This window comes from Miniopterus schreibersii (assembly GCF_964146895.1).
Source record: "Miniopterus schreibersii genome assembly, chromosome: 1".
Lineage (NCBI taxonomy): Eukaryota > Metazoa > Chordata > Mammalia > Chiroptera > Miniopteridae > Miniopterus > Miniopterus schreibersii.
In genome coordinates, this window is record NC_138101.1 from 28,454,473 (window position 1) to 28,468,579 (window position 14,107).

Below are 14,107 nucleotides of genomic sequence, written 5' to 3' on the forward strand. Positions count from 1 at the left end.
ATTTTATCCCAAATTAACAGCCTACTTTACTGGAATGTTTGGGTATTAGTTTCGATACCACCAATTAATTCAGATTCAAAATGAAACATGAATATGTCATTTAAGTTTGAAATGACAATATCAAAGAGACTCTGTCAACAGAAACCCTTTGAATAGGATGCACCACACTTAATTTTTCCTTTAAGATATTATGCCCTGTCAGGCCAATGTGACTCAGTGGTTGAGCATCAACCTAGGAGCCAAGAGGTCATGGTTCAGTTCTAGGTCAGGGCACATGCCCGGGTTATGGGCTCGATCTCCAGCAGGGGGCGTGCAGGAGGCAGCTGACGAATGATGTTCTCATCAATGTTTCTCTCTCTATCTCTCTCCTTTCCTCTCTATTAAAAAAATATATATATACATATATATATATATTTTTTTTTTTTTTTAAATGCCCTATGAGTATTTTGCTATTTTAGCAAGGCTCTGGCTCTAAGGAATATGAATTCTGACAAGCAACTAGAGGCCATTTCACTCCCACAACCGGAAAAAAAACTACTGCAAGGAGAGCCTCTGATGCCAAAGGCTAGTTAGCACTCATCAGACCTTGTGACATCCATCCCACACCATCCCAAAAAAGATGGCTGCATCCTCCTGAAATGGTTCTTACTTTTTAATTTTATTTTTTATCGATTTTAGAGATAGGAAGGGAGAGAGAGAGAAACACCAATGTGAGAGAGAAACATCAGTTGGTTGCCTCTCCTGCAACCTGGATATGAGCCCTGACTGGGAACTGAGCCTGCCACCTTGCGGTGGATGGGAAGGCACTCCAACCAACGAAGCCACACCGGCCAGGGCTAAAGTGGCTTTTATTTTCAAACCTGTTTTCTGTATCACTGATGTTTATATTCTGTAGCTTTGTTAAACACTCACCTGTGATTTTCTGCAACAAAGGTGACAATTCAGACTCCTCACAAAAGACTTGAGCCAATGCTTTCTTCACTTTTTCTTCAGTTTCAGCCAGGTCTTTGTCCTCTGTGAACTCTCCAGTGACAGAATAAATATATATTAGGAGGGTCAACAGCTCTTCAGGGCTGTAGTCATCGCTGGTCCTCTGATTTGAAGGCTTAATCATGGGCAGCAGCTGATTTAACACAACAGGCATTGTCGACTCCTTGATGCTCTGAAATAAAAGGTGGTAGCGTGAAAATATGTGATTCTTGTACAAAAATGTAATTCATGCACTACATCAGATAGGGTAGAAACAACTCTGTGATGTTCACTGCCTAGATTGCTTCTTATTTGTTTGTTTTTTGTGCTGGAGAGAATTCTGCAAGAAATTTGACACTAGAGTTATTGTTTTGAAAGATCTAGTTTATAAAACAGTTGGTCAAGTTGTAGACCCTTTTATATTATCTTACATATTGCTTAGAGTCCACTAGTTTTAAAACTAAAAACACAAGTACTTCAGACACTAGAAATTTAAAATAAGAATAATGTTTGTAAAGTAAATGATTAAAAATAAAAACATCAGCTCTAGCAGGTTTGGCTCAGTGGTTACAGAGCATTGGCCCACAGACTAAACGGTCCTGGGTTCGTTTCCAGCCAAGGGCATGCACCTCGGTTGCAGGCTCAATCCCTGGCCCCGGTCAGTGAGCGAGCAGGAGGCGACCAATCAATGTGTCTCTCTCTCACATCAATGTCTGTCTGTCTGTCTCTTTCTCTCTCTCTCTCTCTCCCCCCTCTCTCCCTCTTTCCCCTTCCACTCTTTCTGGAAAGCAATGGGAAAAAATATCGAGTGAAGATTACAAAAAAAAAATTTTTTTTAAATAAAAATAAATACATCACCCAGCCAGTGTGGCTTCGTGGTTGAGTGTTGATCCATGAACCAGGAAGTCATGGTTTGATTCCTGGTCAGGGTACATGGCTGGGCTGTGGGCTCAATTCCCAGTAGGGGGTGTGCAGGAGGCAGCCAATCGATGATTCTCTCTCATCATTGATATTTCTCTCTCTCTCTCTCTTTCTCCCTCCCTCCCTCTTTCTTCATCTCTTTGAAATCAATAAAAACATATTTTTAAATTTAAAAAATTTAAAAAAATAAAAACATGCCAGCACCTATATATCCAAGTGAATGCGGAACTCCTTCAAAGGAATGACCCCAGGTTTTGCGGCATACTTTTTTTTAATATTCTCTATATTGGTAAATATCAGTCCAAATAGTTTTTGTTTTGTTTTTTATAACAATGAGAAGTCATTTTCTACTAATTCTGGTGAACAGAATAAGGGGTCAGACTGGGTAACGTCACTTGGGGTTCAAGATATCTTTGGGTTAGTATGAAGTAATTCACCGTAACACTTTGAAAACATTTTTGCGTTTAGCTTTTCCACCAATTTCTTGAGTGATATTTAGCAGAGAATTTCAAAATTCCTTGCATGTGAAAATAGCATTGCATTACTGCAGTAACTGCATAAATTCCAAAGCACTATGCACATTTCTAGTACAGATTCTGAGGTTTTTTTGGTGAATAGATAAATCCCCATTTTAAATAATGTGATTTAATTTCACCTCTAATATAAAATAACTCTGTAAAATAAAACTCAACTATTGTATTTATATTAAAACCAGGGGCCAAATGATCAGAACTTGCAATTTTCACATTATTCATTCAGAAGTGTTCACTGAGCATTTGCTATGTTCCAGGTACTATTCTAGGTCTGGGGATACAGCAGTGAGCAAAATAAATCCCCTGCTCTCTCATAGAGCCTACACTCTCATTGGGGGAAACAGATGATTAAAAAGCCAAAGAAGTAAAGTATATAATATATCAGATGGTGGTAAAACAGAGAAAAATAAAGCAGGAAAGGAAGATGGACTTTAGGGTGTGTGTAGGTGAACATGAACTGCTTTAAAGAGGAAAAGCCGTGTGAATAAGGGAGTATTGGAATAAAGACATGGAGACTCTCTCTCCTTCTGAGTGAAGTTGGCAGCAAGCAGCGGAAAGTGACTGTACCAGGATGACTACCCAAAACAAGCTTTTCTTGTCAAGTCACTTCTACACCTGGGAAAATGTGGATATATCATCTCAAGGTTAAGGTTCACAATTATATTATTTGGTACATGAAAAACAGCTGTTACCATTTATTTCCACTAAAAATCTTGGATGTTCACAATGTATCACACAAAATAAAATGGGAAGTCTTTGGAATGAATAAAGTACAAATGGCAAGAAGGGAACAGAGATTTTCCTGTTACGTGGTGACAAGACGTGATTCACCCAGTATAAGCATGCCCGCTTCTTAAGGAAAGCGGCGGAAAGGTCTGAAGGCATCCTAGAACTGTACCACGGCCTCAGGATTCTCTTGAGAAGAACCTTCAAGTGCTCTTTCTTTGCTTTACAAACTGCCAGACGCAATTTAAAAGAAAGGAGATGTGTGGTTGGCCTGTTAAAAGAGGGGCTATGGGGGTTGCGGTATTTTTTTTTCTTTTACCTTTTACTCTATCACTAACTCCTTGGATGACATTAAGCAGATTCCTTCATTGCTTATATCCCATTTCTAAAAGCAAATGTATATATAAAGTATCTATCCTACAGAAGGCCCATGATTCTTTCCCCAGAACAAAAGGATTTTTTAAGAGATAGTTACAAAAAGCAAAATATGGCAGGATAATCATCATAATCATTTGAAAAGACTCACTCATTAACATCTGGCCACCAGAGCATCATTTTCAGGTTGTTAATCTAAGATATGTTGCTAGAGAGCAAAATCCCTTAATAGTCACACTCTAGCAGTCTCCTATTGGCTAGGTAATACCTATGCACACCAATTTCTAAAATTTTACTCTTATCTGCTTAATGCAATCCAAGAAGTTAATTATTAAGTTGAATATAAAGTCAAATGACCAGTCACAAAGAGGCATGAGATACAGCAGAAATAAAGAGGCTCCATCTCAAAAAGCCTGGTTCCAATCCTGACTGTTCCACTATCTAGTTCCTTAACCTCTTAGAATCTCAGTAAACCTCTTAGACTCTCTTTATCTCTAAAATGACATGATATAACCAGAGGATGGTTGATTTTTTAAATTATAATTTTGTCAAGTTCTCCATTTTCACTTTCTCCCCCCTTCCCCTCATTTTTTTTTTTTTTTTTTAAATTACCATGGAAGGCATCAGATAAATCCTAACTGAGATACATTGTACAAAATGCTTGGCCGGTACTCTTCAAAACTGTCAAGGTCATGAAAAACAAGGAAAGGCTGAAAAACTATCATATACAGATGAGGCTAAGGAAACATAATGACTAATGTAATTTGGGACCATGGAACAGAGAAAGGACATTAGGGGGAAACTAGTGAGATCAGAATAAAATCTAGAGTTTATACTTAATCATAATAGACCGATGTTGGTTTCTTAGTTTTGACAAATATACCACAGTAATGTAAGATGTTAATAAGCTGAGAGATATACAGAAAATCTCTGCACTATCTTGGCAACTTTTCTATAAACCTAAAACTATTCTTAAATAAAACCTTTCTTGGGAAGGGGAGAGGGAGGGGAGGGGAGTACAGAGGAGATCAGATGAGACAAACACAGGTGTATTTTGATCTCCTTTCTGTTAGTCTGAAAATGCCAAGAAAGACAGACAATTTCAGCTTAGTATGAGGAAGAACTCCTACAACCAGAGCCAAGGTAAGGGGCTGATCTGGGAAGCAATAAATTTCCCATCAATGGCAAAGGGAGGCAGGTGATCATCTGGCAAGGGTGTAAGAGAGGGAATTCTGTGCCACCTTGGCACAGGTGAACTAGAGTTTCTAATGCTATCCATAAAATCATGGCTCCATACGGGACAGGTATTCATCTTCTGCTTTCAACTCTTAGAATGACACCTCAACAAGAAGGAAGGAAAACATCAGTGATTCCCTAAATTGAAACCATCTTAAAAGTGAAAGCAAGCATCTGAGGAGGATTAATAATAAGGATATGGGAGTAAGATTATATGCCTGGGTTTGAATCCTGGCTGTACACTTATTAGCTGTGTGACTTGGGGCAAGTTACTTAACTTCACCAAGTCTCAGTTTCCTCATCTATAAAAAGGAAATAATACCACAAATACTTGAATATTAAGCAATCCCAAACCATAGGCATCAATTTTCTTTTTTATTATTATTAAATATATCTTTATTGACTTTAGAGAGAGGGAGGGAGAGGGAGAGAGAGATAGAAACATCAATGATGAGAGAGTCATTGATCAGCTGCCTCCTGCAGGCCCCCTGCTGGGGATCAAGCCCGAAACTCGGGCATGTGCCCTGACTGGGAATCGAACCACAGTCTCCTGGATCCTAGGTCGATGCTCAACTGCTGAGCCGAGCCATGCCAGCCAGGCGGCACCAATTTTCATAATTCAGGACAATTACTTAAACTACTTTGTGGTTTAAAATAGAGTAATCCCTACCATGGGGCAGTCTTTGTAAGGACTCAAATGTAAGGGGTCACCCTTTTTTCTGAGGGCTAGTTTTGGGGCAAACACTTTCTCTTACATTTGAAGATAGACAATAATAGCTGTTGTTTCATAAGGTTGTTTTAAAGATTTAATAATAGAAATAAATCACATAGCCCTGTGCCTGGCACATAGCCTCAAATAAATATTAACTATTACCCCAACTACTATCGCCCACCGCTCCTTGGCCTCCTTTCTTCCCCAGCAGAAGTGATGGAGATGATTGGTAAGGGAATGAAGTACTTCTAGTAATAGGAAGTTAGCCGTCTCAAAGGAGGGAGCAGCAGCCTGAAAACACGGGATGTGAAACCACATCTTGGAACTTAACTACAAAGTTAGTCAAAGGTGAAAGGCAACACAAACATATTAAACACTGCCATTAAAAAAGCACACACAGAGCAAACCACAACCAAAGCAAAGGAAAAAAAAGGACTTCTTTATAAAATACCAGGGATTAAATTTCTTATTCATTTTGCTATAAATGGGCCTGCTGGTAGGAGGTGGAAGACTAGAGCTGTGTCTAGGGTGACAAAACTATTCTGTAGACTGGGGCTCCTGTTATTTTTGAATAAGTCCCCAGTAACTCCATACAAAAGGCTCTCTGTAAAATGCATGTTATCTTTAGAAAATCTAACTTTGGGGCTGAATTAAAACACCTCTGCAAAGTCAGTCAGTCTGTGTGCTGGCTACCTCTGCAGGCATGAGGAACGAACAGGCCATATTCTGTGTGGCTGCAGAGCAAGCTGGGCTGGCTTTACACCTGCTCCTCCATGGTGCAGGGCCTGCAGACACTCAGTGAAACTATGTCACCCTACAGTGCTGCTGGAGAACCCATCTCTGCAACTCTTCCAAGCTCCTGCTCAGTCCCAGGCATGCTGCCAGTAGGGGCCTGAAGGAGTGCCTAAGGTCCTTCTACCCCATAATATCTCTTGCCATCCTTGCATTAAGACTTGCCACTAGGCCTTAAATTCCCATAACAAGCCATTCTGCTTCTTTACATGTCCCAGGCAAAATGCAAAAATGTCACTTGCATAAGGATAACATTGATTCACTTATGCATTCTTTTTTTTTCTCACCATTTATTTACTTTTTAAAATTTATCTTTATTGCTGAAAGTATTATAGATGTCCCCTTTTTTCCCCCATTGGCCCCCCTCTACCCGGCTCCCACCCCCTCCCCAGGCTTTCACTGCATTACTGTCTATATGTGTCCATGGGTTTTGCAAGTATGCATATAGACTCTGGTTAATTCCGCCCCCTCCCCACACCGTGAAATACCTCAGTCTGTTGCATGCTTCAATGTCTCTGGGTCTAATTTGTTTGTCAGTTTATTTTGTTCATTAGCTCCTTCTTAAAGAAGATCCTTCAACATTTCATGCATTCTTTATTGTGTACATATTACGTGCCAGGTACCGTGATATACTGTGTGCATACAAAGAATAAAGGAAGACGCAAGATTCAAGAGCTTACAGGGAAGTGGGAGTAGAAGTAAATAGTTGTGATGACGCAACAATAAGTGCTTTAGTAGAGGTATTCATTCACTTTAGAAACACAGCAAAGGCACACCTAAATCCTGGAAGAAGTGGTATGCAACTGAGTCTTAAACCAACAACATCTAATGTGAGGGAGGAGCAAAGCTCTGAGAAATGAGCAATGGGACAGGATCCTTCCTTTATTTCTTCAATAAATTTTTAATGCACACTTACTAAAATTGTGTGCTAGGCAGAAAAATGGCCCCCCAAAGAAGCCCAAACTCTAGTCCCCAGAATCATAAATATGTTACCTTATATGGCAAATGGGACTTTGCAGCTGCAGTTTAGGTCACAGAACTTGAGATGGGAGACTATCCTGCATTATTGGGTGAACCCAACCTAATGACATGAGTCCTTAAAGTAGAGGACCTTTCCAGTCTGTGGTCAGAGGGAGATATAATGATGAAAGGTCAGAAAGAAGTAACGCTGCTGGCTTTGGAGACGGAGGAAGCGGGCCATGAGCCAAGGAATGCAGGGGGCCTCTAGAAGCTGGAAAAGACGAGGAAACAGATGCTCCCCTAGAGCCTCCAGGAAGAAATGCAGTGCTGCTAACACCTTGATTTGAGTCCAGCGAGACCAGTGTCGGACTTCTGACCTACACAATTGTAAGATAGTAAATTTATGTTGTCTTATGCCACTAAGATTGTGGTGGTTTGTTATACCAGCAACAGGAAATTAATACAAGCAGTTTGTATGAAGTAAGGCATGAGAAGCTCCGCACCAGGGCCCACAGCCCAGGCAGAGAACGTGGTGCAGAGTAGGGCTCCATAAATAATTGTAAAATAACTAAATGAACAAGAAGAGCAAGTGTGTAGGTACCTGGGTGGCACCTTTTCCATCTGTACCACTAGGGATCCAGTGAGTACCTTCACAGATGTTACATAAAGGGAAGGCATAGAGACACCAAATTTAAATTTTGCTACCTATCAGTTTTGCCTTGAACTAGTTAGTTCAAAACTATGCAATCTCATACACCAGTTCATCAGGCCCAGAATAATCATATAGAACAATGGTTTTTGTTTTGTTTTGAAATATATCTTTATTGATTTCAGAGAGACGGAGCGAGAGAGAAACATCAATGATGAGAGAGTCATTGATCGGCTGCCTCCTGCACACCCCCTACTGGGGATCGAGCCTGCAACCCGGGCATGTGCCCTGACCTGAAATCAAACTGTGACCTCCTGGATCATAGGTCAACGCTCAACCACTGAGCCATGCCAGGTGGGCAGGACAATGGTTTTTAAAGTGTGGTCCATACATCCGAGATCCCAGGGCCCTTTTCAAGACGTCCACAAGGTCAAAACTGTTTTTACAATAATACTAAGACATTCTTTGCCTTTTTCACTGTGCTGACATTTACTCTAATAGTTCAAAAATAATGGGGGGTAAGATTGCTGGTACCTTAACACAGATCAAGGAGAGTGGCTGCAAACTGTGCTAACAGGCATTGTAGTCTTTATCATTATGCTATGTACTCATAGTTAGCGTTTTTTAAAAGCCAATTTCACTTAGGAATGCTCTTGATTAAGCAGTAAAAATTAATCTTCAAAATGTCAACCCTTAAATGTCTCTTTAATATCTGTATAACAAAATAGGAACTATGAATAAAGCACTCCTGCTATACACTAAAGTGCAATGATTATCTGGAGGAAAAGCACTTACATCATTATTTGAGTTGTGAACTGAACTAATGGTTTCTCTCATGCAATGTCACTGTTAATTGAAAGAATTTCAGATAGAGAAATTATGATTATTAAAACTTGAGCATTTGCCAAACATTTTCTCGAAAATGAACAAAGTGAGCTTGTTCCTTCAAGAAAAACAACTGATATATTTATTGACAATGATAAAATTCTGCCTTTTAAGCAAAAATTCAAACTTTGGAAAACATGTATTTGCCAGATTCTCTATACTTGAAGACTTTCTAATGAGATTAATGGTGATATTAAAAATGTGATTTTTTTTTAGCTGCATAATGAAATGTATCAATATTTGGAAGATCTGCATGACTCAGTGAGCCAATATTTTTCAAATGACCAAAGTATGATGTAAGAAAATTAGTCAAAGGCAAAAGGTTCATCCAAAATAAAAGATAAGTGAGTGAATTTTAATATGAAATAGTACAAAAAGCTCACTGATATGGTTTTCAATCCCACATTACAACTTACCTTTAAGAAATTGCTACTTTTATCTGCAAACATGTGAGAAGGCTATGAAAATATCTCTTGCTATTCCAATTATGTATCTGCATGAGGCTGCATTTTCTTCATATACTTCAACCAAACAACATATGGCAGCATATATTAAATGAAGAGGCAAATACAAGAATCCAGTTGTTTTCTCTTCAGTGAGACATTGAAGAAATTTGCACAAATATAAACCAGTGACATTCTCACTTATTTTTTTGTTTTGGAAATATAGTATGTTATTTATGTTAGCTTGTAAACATGTTTGTTATTTTAAAGGAATTAATAAATATTTTAAACTTTTCTCAGTTTTAATTTCTAATACAGTAAACACCAATATTTACTGATTTAAGGATGTCACATTCTAAAAAGAAAGCTCATTATTTCCTACTCTCTTTTCCCCTTTTTATGGCTAAAATGCAGATGAAGTGGTAGTAAGATGACTTCAACTTTCTTCTTTGAGAGGAAGGCAAAGCAACATTGGTTCCTTAAATCAGAGTTTCTTAAAATTTAATGCGCATGCAAATTACCTGGGGCTCTTGTTATATTCAAATGCTGATTCTTTAGTTTGGGGTGGGGCCTGAAGATCCTGCACTTCTAACAAGTTCTCATGTGATCCCAGTGCTGCTGCTCTGTGGGCCACATTTTGAGTGGCATCTGGACTGAACCACCCAACAATTTCTAGACTGCAGTGTGTATGGAAAATAAACTATCCTTTATGAGTCACTGTATCTGTGGATTCCCTTGGTATCTCACTTTAATCTAAACAACCAACATGACTCATAAATCTATATCTCTAGCCCAACTTCTCTCCTTGCTCCCTACCCATACAGTCAGCTGCCTATTGGTCTTCTCCACTCAGAACTCAACTGCAAATTAACTCAGTAGATCTAAAAGTGAAATCGAGACTTTTTACTCCCAAATCTGCTTCTCAGTCTGCAATATCTCATATGTTGTGTGGTACCATCCTTCTTCCAGTTGACCTAGACAGAAACTTGGACTCTACTGCACTTCCCCTTGTCCCTGCCACATCGAATAAGCTGAGTACCCACAATTTTATATACCCATGTCCTCCTCTCTGTTCCTTCCTCTACCACCTAGGGTGCAACTACCATTATCTCTAGCCATGATTTATCTCATTCTAAACCAAATATCTGATCTCCTTAAAACTATTTCATGGTTTCACTGCCTTCAAGATAAAGCCTTTATATGACATATGCATTTCTTTTCCCTTTGTGGTTCTAATTAACTGCTCAGCCTCATCCATCATGAATCCTTTTCTTACAGGCTACATTTCAGCTTTGCTGAACGATTTGTATGTGCTTTTTTGCCAAGTTGAATCCAGCTTTAAGCATGAGAAATGGTATGATTTAATTTGTTTTAAGAAGCTATCACTCAAGCTGTGGTGAAGAGAATAGACTATGTAGGGGCAAGGGCAGAAGTATGGAGACAGGTAGGAAGCAATTTCAATAGTCCATGTGAGAAATGACAGGGCCTAGACCAAGGCAGATGCTCTGGAGTAGTGTGAATTGGCTGCATTTGGAAATGTTTTGAAGCTAAAGCGTTGCTGATGAATTGGATATGGAATATGAGAGAAAGAGAAGAGCCTAAAAGTATTTCAAGGTTTACCAATGGAGCTTCGGAGCAGGAGGAGGTGGTTCAAAGGAGAGAACAGAGAGGCAGAATTGGAGTGAAATGTAAGAATAGGATGGATATAAATATTTCAGGAATGGGGATGTTTAAGATCAGGGTGGTGAGAAGGACCAGAATAAATGGAAGGATTCTGGAGTGAGTAAAATAAAGGCATAGACAAGAAAGTTGGAAGAATGTATTAAGAAGATTTAATAGAACATGAAGAGGTAAAGGAACACAGAGAGGCTACTCAGAAAGTATAAACATGTTTCCCAAAATTTATCCCTAAAAAGTGCACCTGGAATGAGCTGGCCTTCTTTGTCTGTGGAGTAAATGATTCCCTGGCACTGAGAAATGGCAAAGTCCTCAGTCAGACTGAAACAGATTGTATAAACTGTTTCTCCAACTAAAAATGCCACTAGAGAAAAATTGTGGTAGTCACACAATGAAATACTATACAGCAATGAGAATGATCTATAATTTTATAAAACAACAATATGGATGAATCTCACAAATATAATGTTGAAAAAATCCATTAAAAAAGAACATATTATATGATTCCATTTATGTAAAATACAAAAAAACAGGGAAAACGAATCTATGTTTTTAGAAGTCCCTACCCTTCGGAAGAAAGGAATAGCAGGGAGGCTTCCAGGGTTGCTAGTAATATTCTGTTTCTTGATGTGGGTGCTGATTACACAGATGTCTTCAGTTAGCAAAAATTCATTGAGCTGTACTTTCCTATGTTATATTTTGCTTCAGTAAAAACTTTTTAAAATGCCATTATACCAGCCACATTTCCTGTGTCCTGGGAAGAACAGAGCTATCTACTTAGAGTTCTTATTACACATTAGCATGTATCCAAAGCAAGAGCAGGAAGATAGAAGAAGCTTATGGGAGTTATCGAATAATCTAATTCTGGTACACTTACCTTCGGCTACGGGTAAAGGCTAAGGCCCTGATTTCAGAGAAAGATGGAAAGAACAACTTTCAATGGCTGCTCAGTTTAAAACACTCATGTTTTAGGGGGGATAGAAACTTTTTTGGTAACGTTTTTCCCCCATCTCTCGGGAAATGATGTTACACTGTGCTTCAAACAAAACTGCCAAGTTTAAGAGGCTGTTTTCTGTAAACAAGCCAGCTGCATAAAATGAGGGACAAGCTACTTCTTCAGAGAGCAGAACAGAATACCATAGGGAATTGAGAACTGTGCATCCAACAAAATCTCCAGCCATTTGTCTTTATCTGGCCACTTTAACGATTTAAGAGCTCTCTTTGCCATGTTATCATCAATCAATTACAATGATTGAGCAGCCGCTAAAATCTGGAGTTTTTAAAACGCAACTATCCGTGACCTAAATTTCCTTCTGGTTCTGTTGGCCCCAAGTTAGGACAGTTTGTCAAAGGAGCCAATAAAAATAACAAAAACAGGTCAATACTGGGCTTTCTGAAGCCTGTGTACAAATATTCATGCTCCTCCAATCCAATCTTGGCTTAAACTCTCAGTAAATTCTGCCTCTCACAACAAAATATTCCATAGAATGTAAACATTATCTAAAAACCCATCCGCGCCCCCCCTTCCTTCCTTCCTTGCTTGCTGTCTTTCTAACCTGGCTAAACCAACAGTTTCGCAACTCTCAGCAGGCAACTGAAATGATGTCATTTTGCTGACTCCAGCAAAGGAGTTACATTTTGGCAAATTAGAGAATGTACATGAAGATGAAAATATAAATCTAAGCTATCTTAATGGGGAATGTGATACTGTGCTTCCAAGCCTGTGATAGAATTTGAATTCCAGGACCCATAGAGCAAAGCAAAGACTACTAAATGGGGAGGAGGAAGGAAAAGGCGGTGGCGGCAGCAGGACAAGAGGCCAGCTTACAGGTTGTCTGTGACAACCAGAACCGTTATCTTAAGTACTATTTCAGCACACTTCACACCACTTGCCAGGAAGGAAGGAGAAGGGTGCTGCACTGTCCAAGGCCCCTAGCTCCCTTATGGGAGAGGTACCAGAAACACGCCAATTCTATTCAGTAACGACGCACCGTTCCCCACATCAGTGACACCCCCTTGGAAACCTACGGCTCACTGAGCTGAGACATGGCCCCAGAGCCCTCTCTCCTAGAGGCACCCCAACTAGAATCTCAGCAGGCTGGGCCATCTTACTCAGAAGCAATTCAGGAACACTCTCTGTTCCAGAGAGGATATTTGGACAAACTCTGGAAAAGGCCTAAGCACCAGAATGGGGACCCAAAGGCACAACTGTGAAGGCAGCATATTTGATTTTAGTGGTCTATACTCCCCTTTCTCAGACTTTACCCCTCCCTTGTCCCACCAAGTACTCAGAACTCACTGGTTCCTTCTTAGCACCAGTAAATGAGCATTCCTACTCTTAGAGATTAATCAAAGAACTTATATGCATATGTGCACAGCCCACGGACACAGACAATAGTGTGCTGAAGGCCTGGGGTGGGGTGGGGACCGGGTAGAGGGGAGCAATGGGGGACATTTGTAATACTCTCAACAATAAAGGTTAAATAATAATAATAATAATAATAGTAAAAGAAAGAAATGGTGGGACGGCTGAACTTTTCCAAGAGAATTCTGCAATGTAAAAGAGGAAAAGAGCGAATTTAAGAGGAAGTGAGATGACTCTTTAGCGGTTAACTTTCTGGTTCAGTAGCAGTTGGGCAGTCATTCATCATAGAAAGCCTTCTGGAAGTCCTCAAATCACACTTTACAGAAAGAACTGAAGGATACTTGTCCTCCCTTTGTGAAAATGCACCAGTGTGGATTCAGGAGGTAAAGATCTCGTTTCATTAGAAAGACAGGAGGAAAGGGCAAGCTTTACGTTCCACTCGGCCACTGAACTACAGCAAGGCGCGTCCCATCTCCCGGCCTCGAGCTCTCAGGAACTAAGGGGGGATTCTGCCACATACCTCACCTCAGACTCTCAGCTCATACCTCAGGCTTTCATGAGACACAGATGAGATGAGCACGTCAAACTATAGAGCAGTCTCTAGTTGCTTTACTACCATGTTCATTACTATTTTATTACCTTCCTCTCCAAAGCTATGTTTCTATTTAGAAAAGGCCCGGTGTACCAGGTGTACATTATGTGTCTCCAAAGGTTCAGCTGCCCACTGCCCTCCACCCCTGAGACTTGGCCACTTGGTCAGTGAAGTGCCTGGACCACTGCTGCACTGCCCATCCCTATCCTGCCAAACCTTTCAGACCTCCCCAGGGATGACTTCCACACGGCTCTGTCATACCCACCACGTGG

General features: G+C 40.0%; 1 protein-coding gene across 1 annotated transcript in view; it reads right to left on the bottom strand.

Annotated features, from left to right (window-relative positions):
* The window catches only part of SCFD2 (sec1 family domain containing 2), a 287,290-nt gene that overhangs the window by 189,071 nt on the left and 84,112 nt on the right, over window positions 1-14,107 (bottom strand). Inside the window, exon 5 of the mRNA XM_081158799.1 lies at window positions 913-1,162. Coding sequence (XP_081014925.1) covers window positions 913-1,162 — 250 coding nt within the window. The remainder of the gene's footprint in view (window positions 1-912; window positions 1,163-14,107) is intronic.